Source organism: Pseudorca crassidens, chromosome 8, assembly GCF_039906515.1.
Source record: "Pseudorca crassidens isolate mPseCra1 chromosome 8, mPseCra1.hap1, whole genome shotgun sequence".
Lineage (NCBI taxonomy): Eukaryota > Metazoa > Chordata > Mammalia > Artiodactyla > Delphinidae > Pseudorca > Pseudorca crassidens.
In genome coordinates this window covers 105,993,301-106,016,501 of record NC_090303.1, presented here as the reverse complement: position 1 = coordinate 106,016,501, position 23,201 = coordinate 105,993,301, and the positions used below count along the sequence as shown (strand labels likewise).

General features: G+C 54.2%; 1 protein-coding gene across 2 annotated transcripts in view; it reads left to right on the top strand.

Moving 5' to 3' along the window:
* Positions 1-23,201, top strand: part of PTPRN2 (protein tyrosine phosphatase receptor type N2) — a 690,682-nt gene that overhangs the window by 648,281 nt on the left and 19,200 nt on the right. Inside the window, exons 17-21 of one of the 2 annotated variants that reach the window (XM_067747597.1) lie at positions 996-1,073; positions 12,087-12,206; positions 13,327-13,493; positions 18,276-18,329; positions 21,039-21,103. In XM_067747597.1, the coding sequence (XP_067603698.1) occupies positions 996-1,073; positions 12,087-12,206; positions 13,327-13,493; positions 18,276-18,329; positions 21,039-21,103 (484 nt within the window). Of the gene's footprint in view, positions 1-995; positions 1,074-12,086; positions 12,207-13,326; positions 13,494-18,275; positions 20,199-21,038; positions 21,104-23,201 lie in introns of those variants that run through there. The other variant, XM_067747596.1, reaches the window with a different exon arrangement.

The following is a 23,201-nucleotide window of genomic DNA, read 5'->3' as shown; positions in this document are numbered from 1 at the left end:
ACACCTCGCCCGGTCCCTTCCTGTCTTCTTGGGACGCCAGCGTGAGGGGAAAGAGCCCCGTCCGTCTGATGCAATCCTGTTTGCTTCTCCAGCCTTCGTTCTCATGTTCCTTTTTTTCTGCTTAGTCTTTGAATTAGATGTTATAATGAAGGTCTTTTAAGCCAAACTCCCTCTCTCAAAGCCAGCAGGCTGCATTCGGACAGATCCCCTAGCCAGGTAACCCCCCACGGCCTTCTCCTTTGTTTGTTTTCGGTCCTTGTCTGGCGAGGTGGAAAGAGAACAGGGAGTCAGCTGCTGGCAGACTAGGCAGCGTGTGTCACGCTGGCTCTCAGGCCCCAGGAGGACTCTGGGCCCTAGCCCCTTTCGGGGTAGAGAGAACCAAGCCCGCACGGGAGGGGAGTAACTCATCCTGGGGGGCATTGTTGCTAGATCCCTCCAGGCCCCCGGCAGTGCCCCTGCCCTCTGCCCAGCACAGTGCCCTCAGCGCTAACCTCGGCCGCGTTACCTCGAACCCTGCGCATGGCCAGTGGTGGCCGTGAAGCCTGCGCACACTGGCCGAACTCCTCTGCGCTCACACGCGTCCGTGGACGGGTCACCGTGTTGTGGCCGGGGTGCCGCCCCGGGTGCCCTCGCTTCGTCCCCACCACCCTGCCTAGCGCGGCCTGTGCGTGGGTTAACGCTCTGGTATCTGGTCTCTGGGTCACTGGCCTCCTTTCCTACCGACGCTGCTCAGTTACCTCCATCCCGGGGTAAGGAAAACATTCAGCCCCAATCGCCAGGCTCCAGGCGCCGGGGAGCCCCAGGCCCCGCCTAAAGCGCAGGCAGGTTGGGGTCAGGAGGGGCCGTGGGGAGGAGCGGCGGCGTCTCCCACTCCGCACACGTGTGGGTCGAGGGCTGGGACTGTCAGCACAGGACACGCCGCGCCCCTCCCCTCAGCCGGCCCTTCACTCCCTGGCTCTTCAGCTCATCTTTCTTCTGCGGTCTTGTCTCCGCAGATGGACCACGACCCCAGGAAGCCCGCGTACATCGCCACCCAAGGACCGCTGCCTGCAACCGTGGCCGACTTCTGGCAGGTGAATCTTTTTAAATGAAATTTTGTTCTGAAAATAAGATCTTAACACATTGATCATGAATAACGCCTTGGAGTCAATTAAGCCAATTGAGATTTGTTTCCAGGTGTTCATCAGATGTGCCTTGATTTCAGAATTTATATGAGCCCTTTCATATTTTTTATTATCCATCTTTTTTTCCAAAACGTGAGTGTGAAAAATTCCCTTTGAGAGATTTAATACTTTAAAGACTCTTACCTTTTTAGCCACTTTACTTTAGCCACTTTATTTTATGAACTATAAAGAAATGAAATAATAAATGTTTAAATTATTGTATTTTATTCAAATGCATCTCTCGTCTATAGTTTTAATTTTATGACGGTAAAAGATGGCGCTCAGATTACAGTCTCTCTCTTTGTGGCTACTCTGTAATGATGCATCTTACAGGCCAGGTTGGTCTCTTTCTTTTCATTCAGCAAAATCCTAAACACTCAGACGAGGCTCAGACATTGAGAACTCCTGTCAACACTGGCCAATAAAAGGAAAACCAGGAGGCCGGTGGGCTTCCCTCTCCCAGTCCCTCTCTTTTTCCCCATTGTCCACAGCATGGCAGAGCTCCGTAGGAACAGCTCTTGGAAGGTGGCACCGTGGGGTGTGCGCGTGAGGTCACGTCATTGCTCGGCGGCTGTAACAACCCCCTCCTGTGTGTCGGGCACATCGGGTGTCCCCGGAACCGGTACAAAGGGGCCCCTGAGGACAAGATGAGGAAGATGTGCCTTCTGGGTCCCGGGGCACAGGTGATAATGGGGCCGGAGCAGCGTGTGGTCCACAGAGCTGGGCTGTCTGGGTCCCGTGGCCATGCCGTCTCTAACCCGGTTGTGCATCCCGACAGAGGGACTAGCTGCAGTTAGCAAATTCCGTGTTCCCTGTTCCCTGTGGTCTGACAGTCGCTTTCCCAACTTTCCAGTCAACCCTCTCGTGACTCTGCACCCCAAGGAGGGACAGTGTTCCTCTCCACCCTTGAGAACGGTCTCTGCAGGCTTTTCCAGAGAGTCAGGAAGGGATCCTGGATTTGCTGAATGTCCCAGGGCTCATTGCCTTGTAAGCGTATCGATGCACAGGTGTCAACATCCCCAGTTCCCAGGCAAGACAAGCGAGCATCTGGGAGATTGCATAACTCACCCAGCGAGTAGGAAACCAAGACTGGACACGTCTCCGTGGCCCTGCTCTTTCATGGTGGCTTCACGCTATTAGAAAAAAAAGACCGAGCTGAACCCTGTGGTCATGGCCTAGAGCCATCAGGCTGTGGCGTGAGGACAGTCTGAGGACAAGCTGGTCCCTCCACCCTTGAGGGCTGAGTCTCCTCCCCATTACACCTAACCTGCCGAGGGGTCACGCAGCCCAGGCGGAGCTGCTCCGGGAGGGGATCTTGGGGCCCGGGCCCGAGAGTCTTCCTCACGCCATGCGGAGCTGTGTTCCCGAGCCGTGAGCCCGCTGGTCCTGGTTCTGCCCGCAGAGCGTCACTGGAATTCCGTGGAGGCCCAGGGTCTGCTCAGCCCCCTTCCCGGGCAACCCCAGGCTCCCCGTGCTCAGACAAGCAGAATAAAGAAAATCCCGAGTCGTGCGGCAGAATAAGGGACGCACAGAATCCCACTGTCACCGCAGCTTCGACTGTGCTTTGACCCAGCGTCCCAACGTGCACAGTTACGAGGGGCGTGTAGTGCCCCCAAAGAGGGGAAGGTCCATTTTTATCGGTTTCAGGTCCCGGCTGTAACTTCACGCGTGAAAACGTCTCTTGCCAACAGCATCACAAGTGTCTGAGGGCGTAGAGATGCTCGGCGTACTCATTGCTCACATCCGTGGACCACTTACCGTGGACCAGGCCGTGTGTCGAGGGTTTTACACGTTCTGTCCTGTAATCTTGGCAGTCATGAGACTAGAGGCTCATACTCTGCCCCAGCGCCCGTGGCTGGTACGCAGGAACACTGGTATGTTTTTCTTTCTGCTTATTCTGAGTAGTTGCCATTGTTGGGGACAATTCATTTTGTCAGTATTTATAATCAATATTTGTCAGTATTTATACTGACAAGTATTTGTCAGTGTTTATACTAATAGGATTCTAGAGCACTTATGGAGGTCTGATATCAAGGAGCATACGTTCTCGAAATGGAAAGAAAATATCCCTAAATGACACAGCTGGAGAAAAGCGTTAAGGTGAGATGAAGTGCAGGATACTTTGAGACACAGTCAGCATTTATCAAACTGTCCGGGAAGCAATGGCATCCCTCAAGGTGGGAGCAGATACTCTGTGGCCAACAGGCTGGCCCTCCCGGGATGTCTGGGGCTCGTCAGCCCGTCACAGCCTGGGAGCCGTCCTGCGGCAGAAAGACCTGCCTCACTTTGTCTCCTCCACAGCCCTTGGGAGGGACGCATGGTCTCCACACCCGGCCTCCGGGCGTCCGGATGCAGGCAGAACGCAGGGAAGACGTGTTGGCCTTGGGACGGAGGGGCTTCATCGCTTGTGATTGGCTTCCCAGCACAGTCACATTGGTTGGGTTGGCCTCTGAATCATATTCTAGAAGTGGGCATCTAGCAAGCATGGCTCTTATTAATAACTGGACGAGGTCACAGGCTCGACATCCTCAAACATTCCAAGTCCAGCTGCCCCCTCCGCCTCGGGCCCGGCAGAAAGCGCGAGGAGGAAACAGCACCGGCCTTGAAAACTCCTTGCAGAACTTCTCAAAAGCCACAGTGAGGTGCGAGCTCTTTTGAGAAGAGAACCCGATTTGAAACGTAAGAAGTTTCCTGTGTCCAAGGCAATAGGCTGAACGGAAACCCCTGGGCAAGGGTTCATGTCTCATCACGTCTGGATTCGTGGCCTTTGATAAGTTTTGACCCAGGAGCTCAGCACCTGTTACAGAAAATATCGAAGCGTCTTCCTCTTATTGGAGCTCGTGGGTGCTGCTCTGAAGCCCCTCCCAGGGACGAGCTCACGGGGGCTTATTCTGTGTCTGTGATGAGCAAATTCCCATAGGAAAGGCGCCTGTGAGGCGGGTTCACGTGAACGGCGGTGTCCCCTTTCCCACGGGACAAAGGAGCCCAGGCTGGGAGCTGAAGACAGCAGGTTGTTCTTTCTCCTGTTTCCAAATATGGCCACGTTCACAGGTTCGTGGACGTGACTTTGGGGGACATTATTCCACCCAATACGATGGCAAAGAAGAAAACAGACACTAAGCCCCGAACGTGGCAGCATCGCAACAGGACAGGTGGCCGCAGCAGGAGGCTGCAGGGCGGGCAGGTGGGCGGAGGAGGGCCAGGGATACGCAGCGACGCCCGAGGTCATCGGCAGCCTCGGGACTGAGGGGCAACATGCAGAGGAGGGATCGGGGAGACTCCGTCTGCACACAGACACGGCATTTCTGGAGCATTCCATCGTAGGTGTGACTCAGCGGCAGCCCTTCCGCCCTGACTGCGGTCACCACGAGGCAGGGGGCTCCTGCGCCAGCCAGGACCCTCACTCCTGACTCCCCACCCCAAGGGCTCTGCCGGGACACACAGCACCGTTCGCCGTCCCGCGATTAGAATTCTTTCTCTGAATTCACATGACGTGTTCTAAGAATTTGATTCCAAACCAAATGCACGCCCGACCCACGACCTTCCTGTAGAAACATGTTCTGACCTGTGGACACAGCCCCACGTGTCCCCGGGACCTGAGGTGGCAGCCCTGGGAGAAGGCAGGCCGACGTCCGGGTCCAAGTTCACGTGAGGAAAGAAGCAGGAGAGAGGGAGACAACAGCTATTGGGCGCTTACCGTGTGCTGGGCCCGGGGCAGACGCTCGGGGTGCGTGACCTCACCCGACGCCCCCGACAACCTGGGGTAAGGCTGTCGCGAGTGTGTGATCCCCCCCAGACGGGGTCCCGCAGAGACAGGGGGCTGGTGGGGGGCTGGGGAGGGGTCGGGGAGTTGGTGTTTGGTGGGGCAGAGGCTCAGTTTGGGGAGGTGAGAAAGTTCTGGGGACAGTGGTGGTGATGGTAGCACAAGGTGAACGTCCTGAAAGCCCTCGAACCGTACACTTAAAACTAGTTAAGAAGGTATTTCTATGTTATGTATGTTTCACTAGAATAAACGAAAATCAGGACCCCAATTCCAGCAGAAAAGCCGAGGCCCAGGGATTCCAAACGACCCCCCCAAATGCACGCGGCAGCTGCAGGCGGGTTTCAAACGGGATCTGTATGGTCTGAAATGCTTCTTACTGCCCCACTGGCCTTAAAGCGAGGAGGGGGCGGTGACTGGGCAGGTGTGTCTCCGTGAAGAGGAGAGAAAGGCCATCCCGCTGTGGGGACTGTCGGCTCTCGCGGGCCAGCCCCCTGCTGTGACGGAGGGGACATGGTGCCTCCCCTCCAGGCACAGAGGGTGTGAGCTACATCTCCCAGGTGTGCGTGTGCATGTGCGTGCGTGTGTCCAAGGCTAGAACTGGGGGGAGGCTTCTCCAGGAGCCGAGGTTTCCCTGCAAGGAGGCGAGGCCTGCACACCCGCCAGGAGCCAGGCCCGCTGGGCTCACACACGAGCTCCAGGTGCCTCAGGAGCTTGGGGACAGCCTTCCCGGAGAACAGCGGCCTCTGGGCTGTGAGCAGGGTGGGAGGACGAGCCCCGGGCGCAGGCTGCCCGGCCCTGGGCTGTCCAGGTGGGCATCACCCATTGGTCCTGGAGCTGCTCCGGCCCCGGCCCTACCATCCCACCCCCGCGTTCCAAGGAGCCCCATCCACGTGGGCCGTGGGCTGTCTGCCGTCTCTCCTTCTGTATTTTCGGACAAAGCAGAAATTCAGGCAGCGCGGTGGCTGGTTCAGGTGCGTGAGGACTCCCTGCGGATGTGGACCCTACGGTCGGCGCGCGAGGTCCCCAGCCAGCCAGCGGTGGCTGAGCTCAGGGCCGGGGCCCTTCCAGGGCAGGGGCTGGTGGCCGTTCCCCGCTCACTGGGGGCTGGGTGAGGGGAGACGCTCTAGAATTTCCAGCCTGGCCCACCTTGTTCGACAGACTTTTTGGTAACTTTCAGACAGAATCAGAGGCTGGAGAGCTGGGCCACAGACTCCAGGGCAGAGGCCTGCTGAGGTCCGCAGCAATTCAGCTGGTGCCCAACTAGTGTCGACATTTATTATTATTATTAACATTTTACCAGGAAAGTAGTCCACCTGTTGATTTCTGTTTCCCACCTTCTGAAAGTATATTCTGCTATGAAGTCTTAACTGGGGAAGTGCACTTTTCCAAACGGATGGGCTTGATTTAAATAAAGTGTTTTTATTCCGTAGCACCCATCAATCATCGTTCTTAGGATGGTCAAGGAAAAGCCCGAGCCAAGTACCGTGGAAGCCCGAAGGAACATAAAGATTTTTCCTCCAGGGACTTGCTGCGCAGGGGGGTGAAGCAGAAATGCAGTAGAAAGGTCATGACGAATTACAGGAGTGAGCCGTGCGCCGGGGCCACGCTGGGTCCAGCAGACAGGGAGCCGGAAGGTGGCAGCCCCGTTTCCATAGCGCGCCCGGGCTCCCACCTCTGGGCAGGTCAGCTGACAGCCAGCGTCACCCAGGCCCCCAGGAGCCTAGCCTGGAACACCCAGAGGTGACCCTCGCTGGGCGTGCCCGTGCAGACACCCCAGTGCCCCCCAGTCGGCAGGACGCCTGGTCACGTCAGGGCTCGTGATGTCAGGGTGTTCTAAGAGGCGGGACCCAGTAGGAGGACGTCCTCCAGTCCCCGTCCCGCAGCTCATGCTGAGTCACTGCCGGACGTTCATCCGGCGCCAGCCCTGGGCAGCGAATGATGGGAAAGAGAAGGATTTGCAGCCTTTACTGATTCTGGAGTGTTAGGAGATTGTGGTCAGAAATGTACTCAGGAGCCCTGTGAACTTCGACGTTAAAGCACATCATCTGATTAACTTAAAGGAGTGCAGGATTTGAGGACAGTGAATTTCTTAGGAAAAACCTGATCTTTCGTTTCCACGCGTTCACAAGTACTTTAACCACGTGCCCTAGATTTTCCAGGATATTTTGCCTCAAATATTTAGTCTGGTTGAATTCTCCGTACATGAATTCACAAACCTTTAAAGATAAAAGGAAACCTTTGTCAGATCATCTCGTGTAAACGTGGGTTTGGAGACCGTGCTCTGCGCAGGGCTGTGCGCGGTCGTGTATGGTGAGCCCGGCCGGGCGTCCTCGCACCAGACACGGGGCAGAGCCTTCGCTCAGGCTCGGGTAAGAAACACAGCCTGAGTTTCCTTTTTTGTGGACCTCAGCTGAGAACGCTTTGCTCTTCTGTGTACTACTGCTTCCTTAGTCTGCCTTTCCTTTCTTCTTTCTTTCTTTGTTTTTTTTCTTCTCTCTTCTTTTTTCTCCTCCCTCCTTCTCCTGATGCATTTACATCAGGTCCTGATTTTGAAAAGAAGGATGGCAGCCTAAGGAGCACTTTCTTCACCTAAGAAGTCAACGTGCGCATTAAATTTGAAACACGAACGCAGGCCAGGGAGCTGTAAGTGATTCTAAGGGACAAGAGTCCGGGCCCAGGTGTCTCCCCATACAGCCAGATACCTGACATAAACACCTCTGCAGCAACGGCACAAAGTTCGGATGAACAGGCGACTTGGTGTGTGAGTGGCCTCGCTGTGGAAACGCTGAATGGCCACGCCAGCCACATCGCCTCTGCCTGACGCACAAGCAGGCTGTTCTGTCTTTGTTCGGTTCCAGTGAAACGCCAAGTACCTCTCATGGAGACGGTTTCTCCTTCCTGCTGGTGGAAAACGTCCAGAGGTGGCTGCCGCAGTTTATCCAGAGTCGAGACTGGCTTGGGCTCCGATCTTAATAGCTGGGAGGTGCCTTCCTGCCTGCTCAGCCCTTCCTGGGTGTCAGCATTTAATATCGGCTTTGCTACCGTTACCTCAGGGTTTTGTCTCCAAGGGAGGCCCACGCTGACAGCTTTGCTTACTGAGAAGCAAACCAGGTGGGTGTGAGTCGCGCCTGGAAGACGTGATCGAGATTTCAGCGCCTTCGTCCTCATTTAGCCAGGCCGCCGCCCCCGGCGTTCACAGTTTGACTCAGGGCCTGTGACTGTGTAGCCAAAGCAGACCAGAGTCTGGAAGGGCTTGATGGCACGTTTCTTACGACCGTCCTCTGGACGGGGCGAGAGCGGGGCTGGGCGTCTGCGCCGCGAAAGGCACCATAGACACTGCTGCTTCTCTTCTTTAATAGACTTCAGAGCACGCGGTCGCAGCTGACGGACACAAAATGCAAGTGCTCCGAGACCTCTTTGAGTCCTTACCGTTTTCAAATTTGTCAGCACCTCATCGCCAGGCTTAAGCTGATCTCCGTTCAACCTTTGAAAGGAAGTTGGCAGCGGAAATGGGTCGTGTGGCGGGGTGGCGAGGATGCTCGGCCTGGTCTGGAGAAAAGCTGCCCCACTTCCTGCAGTGGCAGCTGCGGTGGGCGTGCAGACAGCGCGTGCGCTTCGAAGAAACCACTTTTCTCTGCACTGAGCGAGTCCTAGGAGCACTTCTGTCAGGCGAGCCTTTGACAGCATTTTCTTTGAGTTCTCTTTTTACAGAACTATTCAAATGATCTCTTTTTAAAATATGTATTGTTTTCAACTCAGCATCAACTGTAATAAGTCCCCGTGCCAGATGCCTTGGAGGTAGAAATGGCAACCAGACAAGGCTCTAGTCTTCAAGGAGATGACAGTCTGGTAGTAGAAAGTCGTGCCAACACAGACGAGACCAGTACAAGGTGGAAAGGGGCTCATCACAAGAGATCCAGGTAAAGGGAGGAGAAGCTTCCTGCCGGGAGAGACCAGAGTGCTTTGCAGAAGAAAGCCTGGCCTTTTACCCGTTCAGGTGGATTGCCTTGCCTTTAATCGGGTCTCAGCGGGGCTTTGGAAGAGTTTTGTTTGCTAAACACTTGGTGCTCAGGAAAGACTTGGAATGAAGAGACCCTGTGGTTTCTTTCCATCTGCTCTAATTAGCTTAATATAAGGAACTTGGTGCTGATGCCTTTCAACCCCTGTGGATGATTTGGGGCTGGAGTAGAGGGCGGGTATCAGTGCGTGTATTCCTTTCCTGGGGCTGCCGTAACCAATTTCCACCAACTGGGTGGCTTGAAACAGTGGAAGTGTATTCTCTCACTTCTAGAAGCCGGAAGTCCAAAATCCAGGTACCGGCAGGGCTGCTGTCCGTCGGAAGCTCTGAGAGGAGGACCTTCCAGCTTTTAGGTGCCCCGAGTGTTCCTGGCGGCGTCTCCCCAGTCCCAGCCCGTGTTCACATGGTGTTTCCCTCCTCTTGTGTTGGATTAGGACCCTCCCTGACGGAGAATCACCTCGTCTTTTTAATTCTATGACGTATGCAGAGACCCTCTTTCCAAATAAGGCCGCATTCATAAGGTGCCAGGGGTTAAGACGTCAGCATGTCTTTTCAGGGGACAAAGTTCAACCCCTGCGGGGTTGCAAAGAGCGATACGGTGTTTGTTTTTTAACCACCAATCTGTAAATTACTCAGTTGGATCAAATTGCCTCCAGAGTATGTATTTCACGTCACTTGGGCCGACGGTCTGAACTACTGCTGCGTGTGACCTTCTCCACTCGCCTGGGTCTGATGACCATGAACAGGTTCCCAGGCTCAGCTGCACCAGCTGCGTTGTCATCACGTGTTCCTTCTCTGGGTGGCCTCTGAGTGCCACTCGGGGCTGGGAGCACAGGCATGGGTGGCGGGGTGTAGCTGGAGTGTTTTATGACAGCCCAGGACCTCGGAGATGGCCACCCCGACCCCTGTGACACCACCACCGGTGAAGAAGTCGGTGGGCACGTCACCACCGGTGGTCCCGCCACTCCTGCCCACAACCCCTGTGTGCGGGGTGATAACGTGTCTTCAGGGTGGGCTTCCCTGGCCTGTGCTGGTGCGTTCTAGGAGAAGCTCACGAAAAGGGGGGCATTTCCGGTTCTTCTCCAAACGCAGCACCAGGGACTTATCCTCGGGATCCCACACGGAAGGCCACGTTTAATCCACGCTGACAGCTTTCTTCTGACCCAGGGCTGACAGCACCTGCTTCCTGTTCGGGAAAAGGAACCCACTTTATGCCAGTAAAGGACTGTTATGGCCAGGACCTCTCTCCCCACCCCTGCCGTGGCCTCTGATGGCCTGACCCGTGCTAGGTGCCCAGTGAACCGGGAGGCGACCGCGCATGCTGTGTTGTCTGACATCGAACCAAACGGAAAGTGCTAGGAAGCAGCACTCCTGGCATTCAACCATCGCACCTTAATTCAGCAGAGCGCTGGCTTCAGTGGACCGCAGCAAGATCTGGTAGGGAATCCGGGTCGTTATTTACTTCCTCGAAGAGAAAGATGTAGTAGGTTTCTCAGAGATTGGGCACAGAAATCGCGTCTTCCTCACGCCAGGCATGACCCTGCAAAACCAGGCCAAGGAAGAGAGTGGGAGTGCAGTCTCCTGTTCAGAAGTGGAACCTGCTCAGCTGGGGTTTCCACCAGCTCCTCCGAAACCCGCCGCAGCTTTCCCGGCGTGCTCGGGGGTCCAGCTGGCCAGGCAGCGCGGTGGGAGACCGGACAAGGTGGCGAAGGCGGCTGTCGCCCCGCGCACAGGCTCCAGGCCACGGGCAGGGCTGGCGGGGTGGGAGCCGCCCTGTGATGCTGGTGCCCACGCGGGCTGAGATCGGTTTGATTTAGTCAGTTCCCCTGTCTGCTTTCACACAGTGACCTCAGAAGAAGTATTATCCCCAGGAGGGCCTTTGGGGCTGTTCGTTTAAATTATTTCATTTAGATTCACTCTTAACCAAACCTTCAGAGAGCCAGGCGGGTCCCCAGACGGAAGGACCTCGGTGGGGGAGGGCCTTCCTAACGCCACTCCTGGGGGCCACAAGCAGAGCCTCGATGATTAGTTTATGGCCTGGATCATTGTATTTTTATTACACTCATAAAATCTGTGTTTCTCCTATTTTCGTAATGGTTTCACTAGGCTTCTGCACCTTCTCCAGGCACATTAAACTGCTACGCGTTAGGAGGACAGATCAGCGGGTAGGTCTGGAGGCCTGAGGTTTTGAAGGCTGGCTTTGAATTCTCGTGTTGTTGGATTTGCACTAAAGAGAAGGAAAGCATGTGGGTTTGAGCGTAATTCACGTTTATGTGGGCTTTTCTGTAAACACTGCAGCAAGTCCCCTTGAATTCCACTATAGATGATACACAAAGAGGGGCCTTAAGAATGTTGACTATTTCTATCCCTTACGTTTAACCCATAGAATCAGCGGTTTTAGCAAAAATGCTCCAAGCACGTAGGCTCACGGCCGCACGTTGGGAGTTTTGTCTGAAAAGAAGCCAAGTTCGAGAGCCTTTGTGTCTTTGCCACGTCTGGTGTTTAAACATGGGTCCGTCTGTTTCTTGTGTCTCGGAGCTGGTTTTGGTGTGGCTGTTATGCATGAGTAAGTCGGTTTGGGGTGCGCTTTCCTTTGGGCAGTATTGCTGTATTTTGGTAGAAGGAAACAAAATGCCGGTGGGGACTCGTGGCTGTAACGCACTTGGGAAGAAGTACTTTCAGGGCTGTTTCCGATAGGATGGCAGCTCCACAAAGCAAACTGTTTGTCTAGTCGCACAAGTAATGACAAGTACTGGAAAACGAACACGTCCACTAATTCCTGTTTGTGTCCCACGGAGAAGTGATGTGTCCGAGTCAGGCCAGCCACCCCACTGTGGGACCAGTCACCTGTTTGTCCTGCGTTACAGACCAACACGGGGGGAGTCAGGCAGCTGAATGTACAACTGAGGAGGTTTTACAAGGTGTGGAATGAGTTTACTAGATTCTTTTTTTAATATTCCATGGAACATGCAAATTATGGGGCCAGCATATCCGGAGATGCAAAGGCAGCTGCAGAGTCCGCTGTCTAATGGAAATGAAATAAACTTCCTGTGCATGGAATAGATTTGGACTGTGTCTCTGGGGCACTAACTACGCATGTCATGGGGCTCAGCCACTCACACTGGTCTCTGTCTGTCTGCAGATGGTGTGGGAGAGCGGCTGTGTGGTCATCGTCATGCTGACCCCCCTCTCGGAGAACGGCGTCAGGCAGTGTTACCACTACTGGCCAGACGAGGGCTCCAACCTCTACCACGTCTACGAGGTACTTCCCCGGGTGGCCGCCGTGGGCCGTGGGCTTGGGGGCCATGGGCTGTGGCGGGCACTGGCAGGCCTGCCGTGTGCGGTCGCCAGCCACTGTCCCTTGAAGCCTTGCTGTGCAGTCGGTCCCCATAGGAGGTGTCCACAGGCCCGTGGTCAACAGACACCAAGACCCTCCAGTCATCTATGCCATGGGGACTCTGGCAGAAATGGTTTTCAGTTTTTTAATTTTATGAATCCAAATTTGGACAGAAAGGGCCAAAAAATGACCTCACTGGGTGGTCAGTTGAGCCTGGTTCTGGAAAACAGGCCCCTAGTGGGTCCTTTTTCAGAAAGAAGCCTCTGTTGACACTGTCCCTAATTCTTAGCATCCCGCCTGCACCCCAGCCCCTGCTGCTCTCCGGTGGTCTGTGTCCACGGTGCTTGGCCTTTTTATCTGAGGGTCCCCTGCAGGCAAGCTCATTTCTCTTGGATTTTTGCCCACATCAAGAAGGAACTAAGGAAACTTGGGCAGTTAAACCAGTACTGGAGTGTGTCCTTTGACCCTGTTTTGCATGAAAATTACTCAGAATGCCAAAGTCCCACAGCAGGACCCACGTTAGAAGCACAGAGGTTCCCCCTAAGCCGGTCGTGGCCTTGGGGTCCCTGCCCTGGGCTTCCAAGCTCAGGGCCCGGCAGCATCTGTGTAAGCCTTTGGTTTCCTCTTTCTACAGCCAGGTGGTACCTCCCTGATGACATGTCAGTGAGAGTGGAACCTCGTGTGGCGTTTGTGCTCAAAAGTATAATTTTTCTCGGGTGATTTTTGTTGAAGGTTTACCTGGCTTAGAAAAGACAGAAATGAATCGTTTGGATTGTAACAGGTTTTTCCAGTAATTTGACTATTATGCCCCAGAGTGACATTTAAAAAACACACAAAAAACAAAAAAAACACCAAGTGATCTTTTGCGTAACCTACGTTGAAATTGGGAAGGTAGGCGGGGCTGCTCTCCAGCATCCCCCGCCCGCCACGTGCCCCGCGGTCCCCACCCCTCTCCACAATGTGGCTCCGCGCTCAGCTGAGCTGGGCCCCCAGCCAACGCCTGTTTCTGCACACACACACCCCCGTCCGCTCTCCCCCCGCCCAGGTGCATCTGGTCTCTGAACACATCTGGTGCGAGGATTTCCTCGTGAGGAGCTTTTATCTGAAGAACCTTCAAACCAACGAGACTCGCACGGTGACGCAGTTCCACTTCCTGAGCTGGTATGACCAGGGAGTGCCTGCCTCCACGAGGTCCCTTCTGGATTTCCGCAGGTAAGACCCACGGCCCGCCGGCGGGGTAGCGTGCTGAGTGCGGACACGGAGAGAAGGGGTTTCCTGGGTCCCAGGGGCCGTTTGCTGTAAGACGTGTCATCTGCTAATACTTGTATGTTATACATCTATTATGTTGTGTATAGGGGAGGGGAGGGGAGATTACGTTAACTCACGTGTTGACTGTAAGACGCCTTCTGGCTTTAGAGGTGTTAAGATGTGAGGGCGGAATGGGTACCTTAGAATTGTGGAAACGTGGTCATTGTTTTCGATAAGGTTCTTCAAGTGGTGAAGGACCCTAGGGTGTGAATTTCACAGGCTATTGGTGAAGAGAGCCCGGTTTTCGTTTGGGTGCTCAGCTGGTTAGCTATGGCGATGAGAGCTAGGCCCAGCTTCTGAAATGGGTGACCTTGAATGAACACCTGGCTGGAGTTCCCACAGTACCGTGTATTTGTGGTGCGGTTTGGAAGCTGACAGTTTAAAAATATCTAGAGAGAAAATGAAGGTGTCGAAGGCCACCCATAACCACGTTCTGAGCTTTCTGGAACCTCCCTTACGTTTAGCTGAGTGGAAACCTAGCAAGTATGGAAAACAGATAAATATTCAAAACAAGGAATTAGAGAATAAAGGCAAAACGCTCTTTAAACCACTTTAATCGCACGTGTTCGTAAAGTGATTTGTATCTGAACAGTCACGGGTACGTAACTTGAGGGAGGTTGAAACGGCGTGTTGTCATAAAGATGGGGTTTCGGGTATAACTCTGGATTTCTTGTATTTGTGTTACAGATTCTTACAGAAGGTTATTTTGATACTATTTCTTTTGCCTTTTAGCCCACTTTGAAAAACAAAACAAATTTCTTTATTTGAATAGCCCTGTGTGTTAAATAGCATGTGAAACAGCTCCAGCAGAGACGCGAGTTTGGCATCTCGCCTGTCGCCCTGTCCCCCTACCCAGGGAGGCAGAGGGCGCGAGCGGCAGGGGGTCCTGGACGCTCTTGGACAGACCCACTCCATCCCGATTGCCTGACCATCACTTACATTTCCTTAATACGAATTTATTTCTAAAAATCTTACTTAGGGCACATTTCCTGAGATAGACTCTTCAAGAAACAGTCATTACTGGCAAAACGGATGCAGCTACACACACGGCCGTTGCCGTGTCGGTGCTCATCCAGTGTGTCTGTACATATATGCATATGGGCGTGTTTCTAGCTCCGTATCCATATATGGAGTTGGACAATACATAACCCACCCTCTGTGCTTACAGTTCGTCAGGAAGAAAGATCTGATTCCCCAAATTCCATTTCTCCAGAGTCCCAGGAGATAGGGCCCGAGAAGGTTTCGGTAAATACAAAGGAACGCGAACCCCCAGACCCGGTTTTGAGCATCTCGTTAGAGAGAAAGCTGTCCTGCCCTCACTAGCGGACAAGGTTGCTCTCATGTACTACCTGGGCCGTGGGTACGATCACATTCTCAGAGCACATCGCGCTCAGACACGGATCGCTGCTCGGTGGTTTTCTGTGTCCAGCAGCCCCACATGTCAGCCATCGGAAGGCGAGCCGGCTTCTGCAGACACTGGTCATTTCAATGCAGCGGGGCAGCTCAGCTCCCTCTGAACAATAGACCCGCGTTCGTTCCCGTTCTGGCCGAGCGCGTTCGTCAGACACCGAGATGTGTAATTAAATATTTCTGGCGCCCAGAGGGAGCACATTTACACTTTAAAGAGAAACAGCTAAGCTAAGAGATAATTAGCATCACATGTGAGGGCTTTGCGGTAGAAGAATTCTCTCTCTCTGCTACTCTCTCACTCCTGGCTGTGTGCAATGACATCCACTAACGCTGCTCACTGTAAAAATGGACAACCCTTACTTTGCCAGCTAATGAGCGGTGGCCAGTGTCATTTTTGTGATGTTGCAGCTAGTAATATGAGCCCAGTTGCATAGTCACAAAAGTGATCATTGGAAACTGTGACTGTACTGCAGGGACAGAGTGGGAAGCCCCCTTTCTGAGCCTCTAACGACCTCTGACCTTGGCTTGCTGTTGGTTGCATGGCGTTCCTTCTCACTCAGTGACCCATGGGTTGGTTTGTATTACTAATCGTTCTTTCTCGGCGAATGCCTCCTGTTGCAGTCTATACTGATGATTTGTTCCAGTAAAGTAAAACCAGACAGCTGTGCATTCCTCATCTTCATGAATAATCCGCAGCTCTCTCTCGGGTCGACCAGATGAACGCTTTGGTGGACCGTGTGATGCCTCTGCTTTTCTCCTTGTGATGCTTTATGTGGTAACAATACAAGTACTGGTTCTGTGTAAATAAAACTCGAAACCATGGCCGCACCTGGATTTCCACTCGCGCCTCCTTGACTGCTGTAGCTGTTGGTAAATAGGTTTAGCACAGGGAGGGGCTGGCACGGGTGTTAAAATCACACTGAAACCTTCTTGGGTCCTGCCGAGGCAGCGGTCACAGCACGCTGGAGAAAAGAACACTTCAAACGCGTCGTACGATAGAGACCAGAATTGCAGTCTGGAGAAGCAAGTCACGGCCAAAGTAGCCAGTAATTTGCTCTCTAGCCACATTTCTTAGCCAGGGAGGTGATTCCTACTGCGTTTGGCCAAAGGGGGCCCGACCGGCCGGCTGTACATGGAGCACGGCTGGTCTGTTGCTTCCTTATGCTGTCCTTTCCTGCAACCAGCACGTTTCAAAGAAGGGCATCTTGTTGTTGTGTTTATTTCTTTTTCAATGTACCTTTTTTGTGCTTGGCCCCATCAGAAAAAATGAGCAAAACCGGGGCATTGGCCGAAAGTTGAGTTTAGCCTTTAGAAACACAGACAGGCCCGGCAGGTGGGAAACATAACAGGGTGTTGGAGGTGCCGAGCTGAGGTGGTTCACACCTGAAAGATTCCGTGACTGAGAAGCGTCCAGGAGAGAGTTCTGTTTGAAGGCGCAAGTCCTGTAAAAGTAAGCCACCCCGGCTCTGGCCTCACGGGCGAGCAAGCTCCGTGCTGCGCACACGCACACACAGCGCGTGCATCACGCCTGGACGCACACGCACGCGCACACGCGCACACGGCCTTCATCGGGCTGGCGGGCTCCCCACTGCTCACGCTGGAGACAAGTCCTTGGGGCCTGGCATCTATTCTGTCGGAGCTAAAGCTCACCGTTGCCTTGACAACCTGACCGGAGAATGGGAGGTTTTAGAAGGAGCTGGTAGATCTCTTTTCCAATCTCTTCTTCTCAAAGGGCTGAGAACTTTCCAGGAATCCTGGCACAGACGTTCCCTCAACTTAATCACTTCCCCTTTCCTCTCCCTTAAACCCTAACACTGGGGTGTAGGTCAAAAGCAAGGATAGGCTCCAGCAGAAGCAGTGCCGTGGCCACGAGGACGCTGGGCCGCCTGTTGTACCCGGGTTTCTGGGTCCTCACCTCCCAGGCTCCCTGAGGTCCGGGCTTGAAACCTGGCTCTCAGCCGGGGAACAGCCACAGAGCACGTGCCGCTGCCCCGATGGCCCCGGGCGTGTCCGTCTCCGGGCACATCTTACGTGGACCGCACGGCCACCTCCTGCCACTTCCCTGGTGCCGTTCTGGGGGTGGAGTCTCCCTTCAGAAGCGCCTATTCTGTTCACTCCATAGCGGAAGTAGGAAAGCAACAGAGCTCTGACATTTGGGCAATAAATGTCATTTTATGTGACATTAAAATACCCGCTCAGCTCACCCGTCAGCTACAGCACCCGACTCCCTCCCAATCCCACACCGTCTCAGGGGTTCGTAGCAACAGAACCCGCTGATTGAATTTCCACTTCAACTATTTCCATGCTGAGCAGACGAGCCTTTGCAGAGAAATGTGACATTTTCCCATTTCCGGCATATGAAGGAAAAGACTTTTCTCTACTGTCATTCTTTTTAAACTTTAACTTCGCGTCTTATATCATAGAAATTCTCAGCACAGTTTAGAGCACACCCCCCTCACACATTTTTCCCTCCAATTAACCAAAATTCTGTCTTTAATTTTCTTTATTTAGAAAGATTTTACTGAGAATTTGGATATAATTTGTAAACATGATTAGTTGTTTCACTGAATTACAAAAACTATCAAGCTTATACAGTGAATTTCCTAGCAGTGCTCTGTCGTGATTTAGGATTTGGTTACAAAATCTTAATCAACGCTTCTTGTTAATTTTCATAAATTCTAACCTAAAATCTGCACAACCGAGTTGTTTGCAACATAATCAGATTTATAAAAACGGAAATATGCGTCTTGGACATAATTGAGGCTTCTCTGTAATTTAGATATCCTTACAAAGCTGACAGATCAGGAAGTGTCTTTAAGATGCTGTCTTGAGACATCCCAGTAATGTTGCATTCCAATGTGACGTCTAGACTGTAAGAAACGCAGAGTGTAAATTGCAAAACTCAAAAATTTAAGTGAAGAATCTAGACATATCACAACAACAACGGAAGTCAAATTAACCAGAGCAAGGGGTGGGGAGTGGGGAGGCTCACACTGATGGATCTGTTGACCTCAGGCCAGAGTTCATACTTGTAAAGGGAAAAAGAAAACTGTGAAAATGTAAGAATTGTTTTCAAAGCTCTGTTTAAGAATTGAATATTGAAAAGAAAAATAAACCTTTGAAAATGTGTGCATAATTTTGATCTTCTTTGTCAAAACAGGGTATTGCAAAATGATGTCCAAGAGCCGGTCTGTTTGCTTTGGCGTATGGGCTGTTGGGATGGCTGCTACAGAGTCTGGTACATAATCATAACTTCTGTGTCTCTCTTTATTTCAGAAAAGTAAACAAGTGCTACAGGGGCCGTTCTTGTCCAATAATTGTCCACTGCAGGCAAGTACAACTTTTAACCTGGATTAAGAAGTGTTCACTACCTCAAAAGTAACCACTATTAAATATAGGAACTGAACCTCCTGATTGCTTAATAAGTATATCTAACTGGTACTTCTAAAGGCAACCGAGGAGATAAACTTATTTTGTCTTAAACCCTCCTGGGACCGCTGCGCAAACGCTGTGAGACAGTGTGTGTGGTGTGTGGAGGGCTCTCGGCCCAGCACGCCTCGCAGACATTGGAAACCTGCGCAGATGCTGGGGCCAGTTATGAACAGGACAGACCTGGAATCAAACGAGTGGCCTTCGGGTGAAAGTTCAGTGGCTCAAGTGTCCTCGAGTGGGTTCCCCCCAACCAAGAAGAAAGATCCACTGGAAGAAAACTCCCTCCGAGGGCGAGCTCTTCCCCGGGCTCCCTACCCACCTCTTCTGGTGAAGAAGTGTGCTCCATTGTCTAGAACTGTCTCGCAGAGTATTCCTTTCTGCCTGGGATCAAAAGGAGTCAGGTCTCCAAAGATCAAACACCAAGTCTGTCCAGTCAGTCAAGAAGTCTGTGCATGCATGTGTCGGAGTGTGTGTGTGTCGGAGTGTGTGTGCCTGTGTGTGCGTCTGTGTGTGTGTGTGTGCACCTGCATGAGTGTGTGTGTATCTGAGTATGTGGGTGTGGAATGAGTGTGCCTGTGTGTCTGTGTGTGCATGCACCTGCATGAGTGTGTGTGTATCTTAGTGTGTGGGTGTGGAATGTGTGTGCACCCGCATGAGTGTGTCTGAGTGTGTGGGTGTCAGAGTGTGTGTGTCTGTGTGTGCGTATCTGTGTGTGCACCTGCATGAGTGTGTGTGTATCTGAGTGTGTGGGTGTGGAATGTGTGTGCCTGTGTGTGTGCACCTGCGTGTGTGTGTGTGTGTGTGTGTTTCTGTGTCGGGCCATGAGAGAAGACGAGGTGTGCAGAGTGTGGTCTGCACCCCTCGAGGTGTGGGTGCACCTCGAGAGCTGGACCAGAGCACCTTTAACCCGCCCGTGGAGAACCGTCTCCAGTTCTGAGGCAGATCTGGGCAGAGCTGTGTGACGTGAGCTGAAGGGAACTGAGGAAACCCTCGGCCACAGGCCGGTCACTTGGGCGTCGGCGACACTGGCATGGCGGCATCCCCACCTCTGGAGCGCAGGTGGGCACAGCGCAATGCGGAATCATTCTCTTTCCAACCGAGGCTTTTTCCACCGTTTGTTTGAGGCCAAACTCAGCGACTCTTTGCTGTGAAAGGATAAGCGGCAGGCTCCCGGGCCGCTGGCCGGCCCACAGGCCCGAGACTGAGAGCACGTTCACACGGCTCCCCAAGTCCTGAAATGGAGACGCTGGTCTTCTCCTTAGGTTGGCTGATTCTGCCAGGAGTAACACCGTCCTCTTACTTACATGCTGCCCGTGGGCGTGAGGACAGCCTGCTTGACCTAAGGACCATCTCAGGGCACATGATGCAGGAGGAGCGATGCAGGGCTACTTCCTCCGAGAAGAGGCACCTTCCTTTTCCCTCATTGGCTATTGTCGAGCCACAATTCAGAACGTTCTTACAACTCTCGTCCAGGTGGTGATTATTCCCATTACAGCTGGGGGACGAGGGGGGATGAAGAGAGGCTCCGTTGCAGTGACGGGGGACATGTGCACCCTGCTCCTTAGAGGGACGGACAGACGGCCCCCCGAGGGTGTGGACACACGAGACCTGCACCCGTCCTTCTTCCCCTGCTCACAGCTGGCCTCTTGCAGACACTTTGAATACAAATGCCATCAACTCTGACACTGCTAGGCATTTCTTTATTTCATTTTTTTTCTGACAAAATTTGCTGAATCTTTGACCAAAGAGGGGAGAAAAAAGGAAGAAAGGAACAAATCAACACAGGCACAACAGCTAATCCGCACCACTGTTAGCTCAGGGCTGAAAGCGCTCCAGCCTCCCCTCTGCCCCTCCTCTTCCCCCTCCCCCTCCTCCTCCTTCCCCTTCTCTTCCCCTCCCCCTCCCCTCCCCTCCCCTTCCCCTCCCCCCTCCCCTGCCCTCCCCCTCCCCTCCACTCCCCTCCACTCCCCTCCTCCTCCCCTCCACTCCCCTCCCCCTCCCCTCCACTCCCCTCCCCCTCCCCGCCACTCCCCTCCCCCGCCACTCCCTTCCCCTCCCCCTCCCCTCCCCTTCCCCTCCCCCTCCCCTCCCCTTCCCCCTCCCCTCCACTCCCCTCCACTCCCCTCCCCTTCCCTTCCCCTCCCCCTCCCCTCCCCTTCTCTTCCCCTCCCCCTCCCCTCCCCTTCCCTTCCCTCCCCCTCCCCTCCCCTCCCCTCCCCTCCCCTCCCCCTCCCCCTCCCCTCCCCTCCCCTCCCCTCCCCTCCCCTCCCCTCCCCTCCCCTCCCCCTCCCCTCCCCCTCCCCCTCCCCCTCCCCTTCCCCTCCCCCTCCCCTCCCCTTCCCTCCCCTCCCCCTCCTCTCCCCCTCCCCTCCCTCCCCTCCCCTCCCCCTCCCCTCCCCTCCCCTCCCCCTCCATTCCCATCCTCCTCCCCTCTCCCACCCTGACCCCCCTCACCCCCTTTCTTTCTCTTCCTCTCCAATTCTCCACCCTGCCCTCCTCTCCTCTCATGGGCCCCCCTTGAGCACAGAGGCAAGGTGCCATCGTTGGCGTGTGGGGAGTGGGGACAGCGTGGTGCGTGTGTCCTCATCTCTCTCCTTCTATTGACAGTGACGGTGCGGGCAGGAGCGGCACCTACATCCTGATCGACATGGTTCTCAATAAGATGGCCAAAGGTAAGGCTCGGAGCGGGGCTGCTCTGTGTGGCTCAGAGCCGGCTGGGGTTGCCATGGCAACCTCGGTGCAGCAGTCACAGAAATCCTCGGGGAAAATTAGCCTGAGCCGCAGGAAGGCTGTTTGCGGCAAAGCGCGTCCATTTCTAAGGTTCCTCCTTCGTCACCTCCGCCCGGGGTCGCACACTGGGCTCAGCGCACAGTCGGTGACGCGTGAGTGCTCGCTGAGGACGTCCTGTGTTAACACCAGGAGTGAGGAGAAGGCAGCCCTGATCTTCCAGTGTTTCAGCAGCTCAGAATAGCCTTAAATCCTCCCTGTTATTCAAACTATATCTGCAAAATTCAGAGCCACCTAAAATCTCTTGGAGTGAGTGTCTCTAAAATAGGTCACCTTTGGATGCCCCTTTGTAACATCGTTTTAGCACATGAATCGCTCTCCGTGGTCCTGGGCCTTTCCCTCCTAAAGACAGTGTCCGGGGACTTGGGGTTAGAGTGCTGTGATCTGAGCACAGACCTGGGATGAGTTCATGGCTTGGGTGGAGTTTAACCCATGAGAGTGCAGGGACCAAACGGGGCTGGGGCTCCCCAGGCGTGGTCCACAGGACAAACCCGTGAGGTGTCCCCTTAGAGGCCAGTAGTCAACTGGGAGAAGATTCTCTCAGACCCGCCTCTGGGAGAACCACGCACCCGTCAGCAGGGAGACCCTAGCCTGGCCTGAAAAGGCGCTTCCTTGTTCTTGAGCTGCCTGTCAGCCTCCAGGGAACTTGGGCAGGAAACACTGCGATGAGTGACGCCTTACGGTCTCCTTCCCACCTGTGAAAACGTCTTCCTCTCCACATTGACACACACTCGCGCACACACGCACACGTGTGCTCTTAGCTAGGGCGCCCACCTTCCAGGACGCCCACCCCTCATCCTGTGCCTGCGGTGAGAGCAGACACTGATTACAGAGATGGATATCTATACATCGCCACACCACTGCCAGCAGCTCTGAAATAGGCATCTTTCTTACTCCATTTCTCCTGGTTAAAAGAAAAACAGAACACATCTTTAGCCCAAGGATATCGACGTGTGAGGATAAAATAAGAGCCATTGTGTTACACACGAGGACTAGAGAGCTTGAGCGTTTCCAGCCCTACAGCTGGTAAGCATGTGACCAGCCGGGACCCAGGACTGGCCCCCTTGTGCCGCAGGCTCCCTGCCGGCTCCGGGGCGGGGAGGCGGGGGTGCGGGACGGTGGGCCGGGCTCACACCACCAGAGACCGTATTTCACGCCCTGAAGTAGCTCTGAGCTGTGATGTGCAAACAAAGAAACAACGAAGCAAATGCAAATGCTCTGACGGTGCTTTTTAATAACATGTTTTGGCCTTAGATCCAAAAAGCTAACTTTTTTGGCGGAAAGGTCATTTGTTCCTCGTCCAGTAATGCCTCTGTGTCCCATCGACTGTATCTGTCTCTTCATTTGCAAACGCGCCGTCACTCCGAGCCGGCAGCCCACAGCGGAATTCCTGCTTCTCCCCCATCCTGCTCCCCTGTCTGCTGTCACATGTAGCGTTTCCCCGTCTATCAAACCAAATGCCTTCCGAGTATGCAGATCCCCTTGCGTGTTTGAGGTGCCGCCTTTGTGTGTAAGCAAGTGACACAGGAACCCACTGCGTATACACCGTGTGGCATGGCGCCCGGCTCGTCCCAAGGACAGGCGCCCCAGCGGTACCGGTACCGGTACCGGGGCGGGGGGAATACCCGGGTGTCCACGCAGCAGGTGTGAGGGCACCTGGAGCAGGACAGTGCCGCAGCCCCGGGGGCGGGGCCGACTCCATCCCGGCTGCCCCCTGCCCCGCCTGCCCCTGGGCCCGAGGTGCCTGCCCCGTCCTGTCAAATCCCACTTGAGGCTCGGCTGCGGCAACAGTGCGAGCCCAGCCATGTGGAACTGACCCGGGAGGGCGGTCTCCAGGCTCTTTCAGAGATTGGTCACCCCTCATTCTGCCCCTGACCTGCTCCCCTCTGCCCGGGGGCCCGCGCTGTGAAACCCCCTGACCCGGGGCCCAGGCTGCAGTCTCGGGCCAGATCAAAGGGCAGGGCGGCCCCTCGGCCTGCGAGG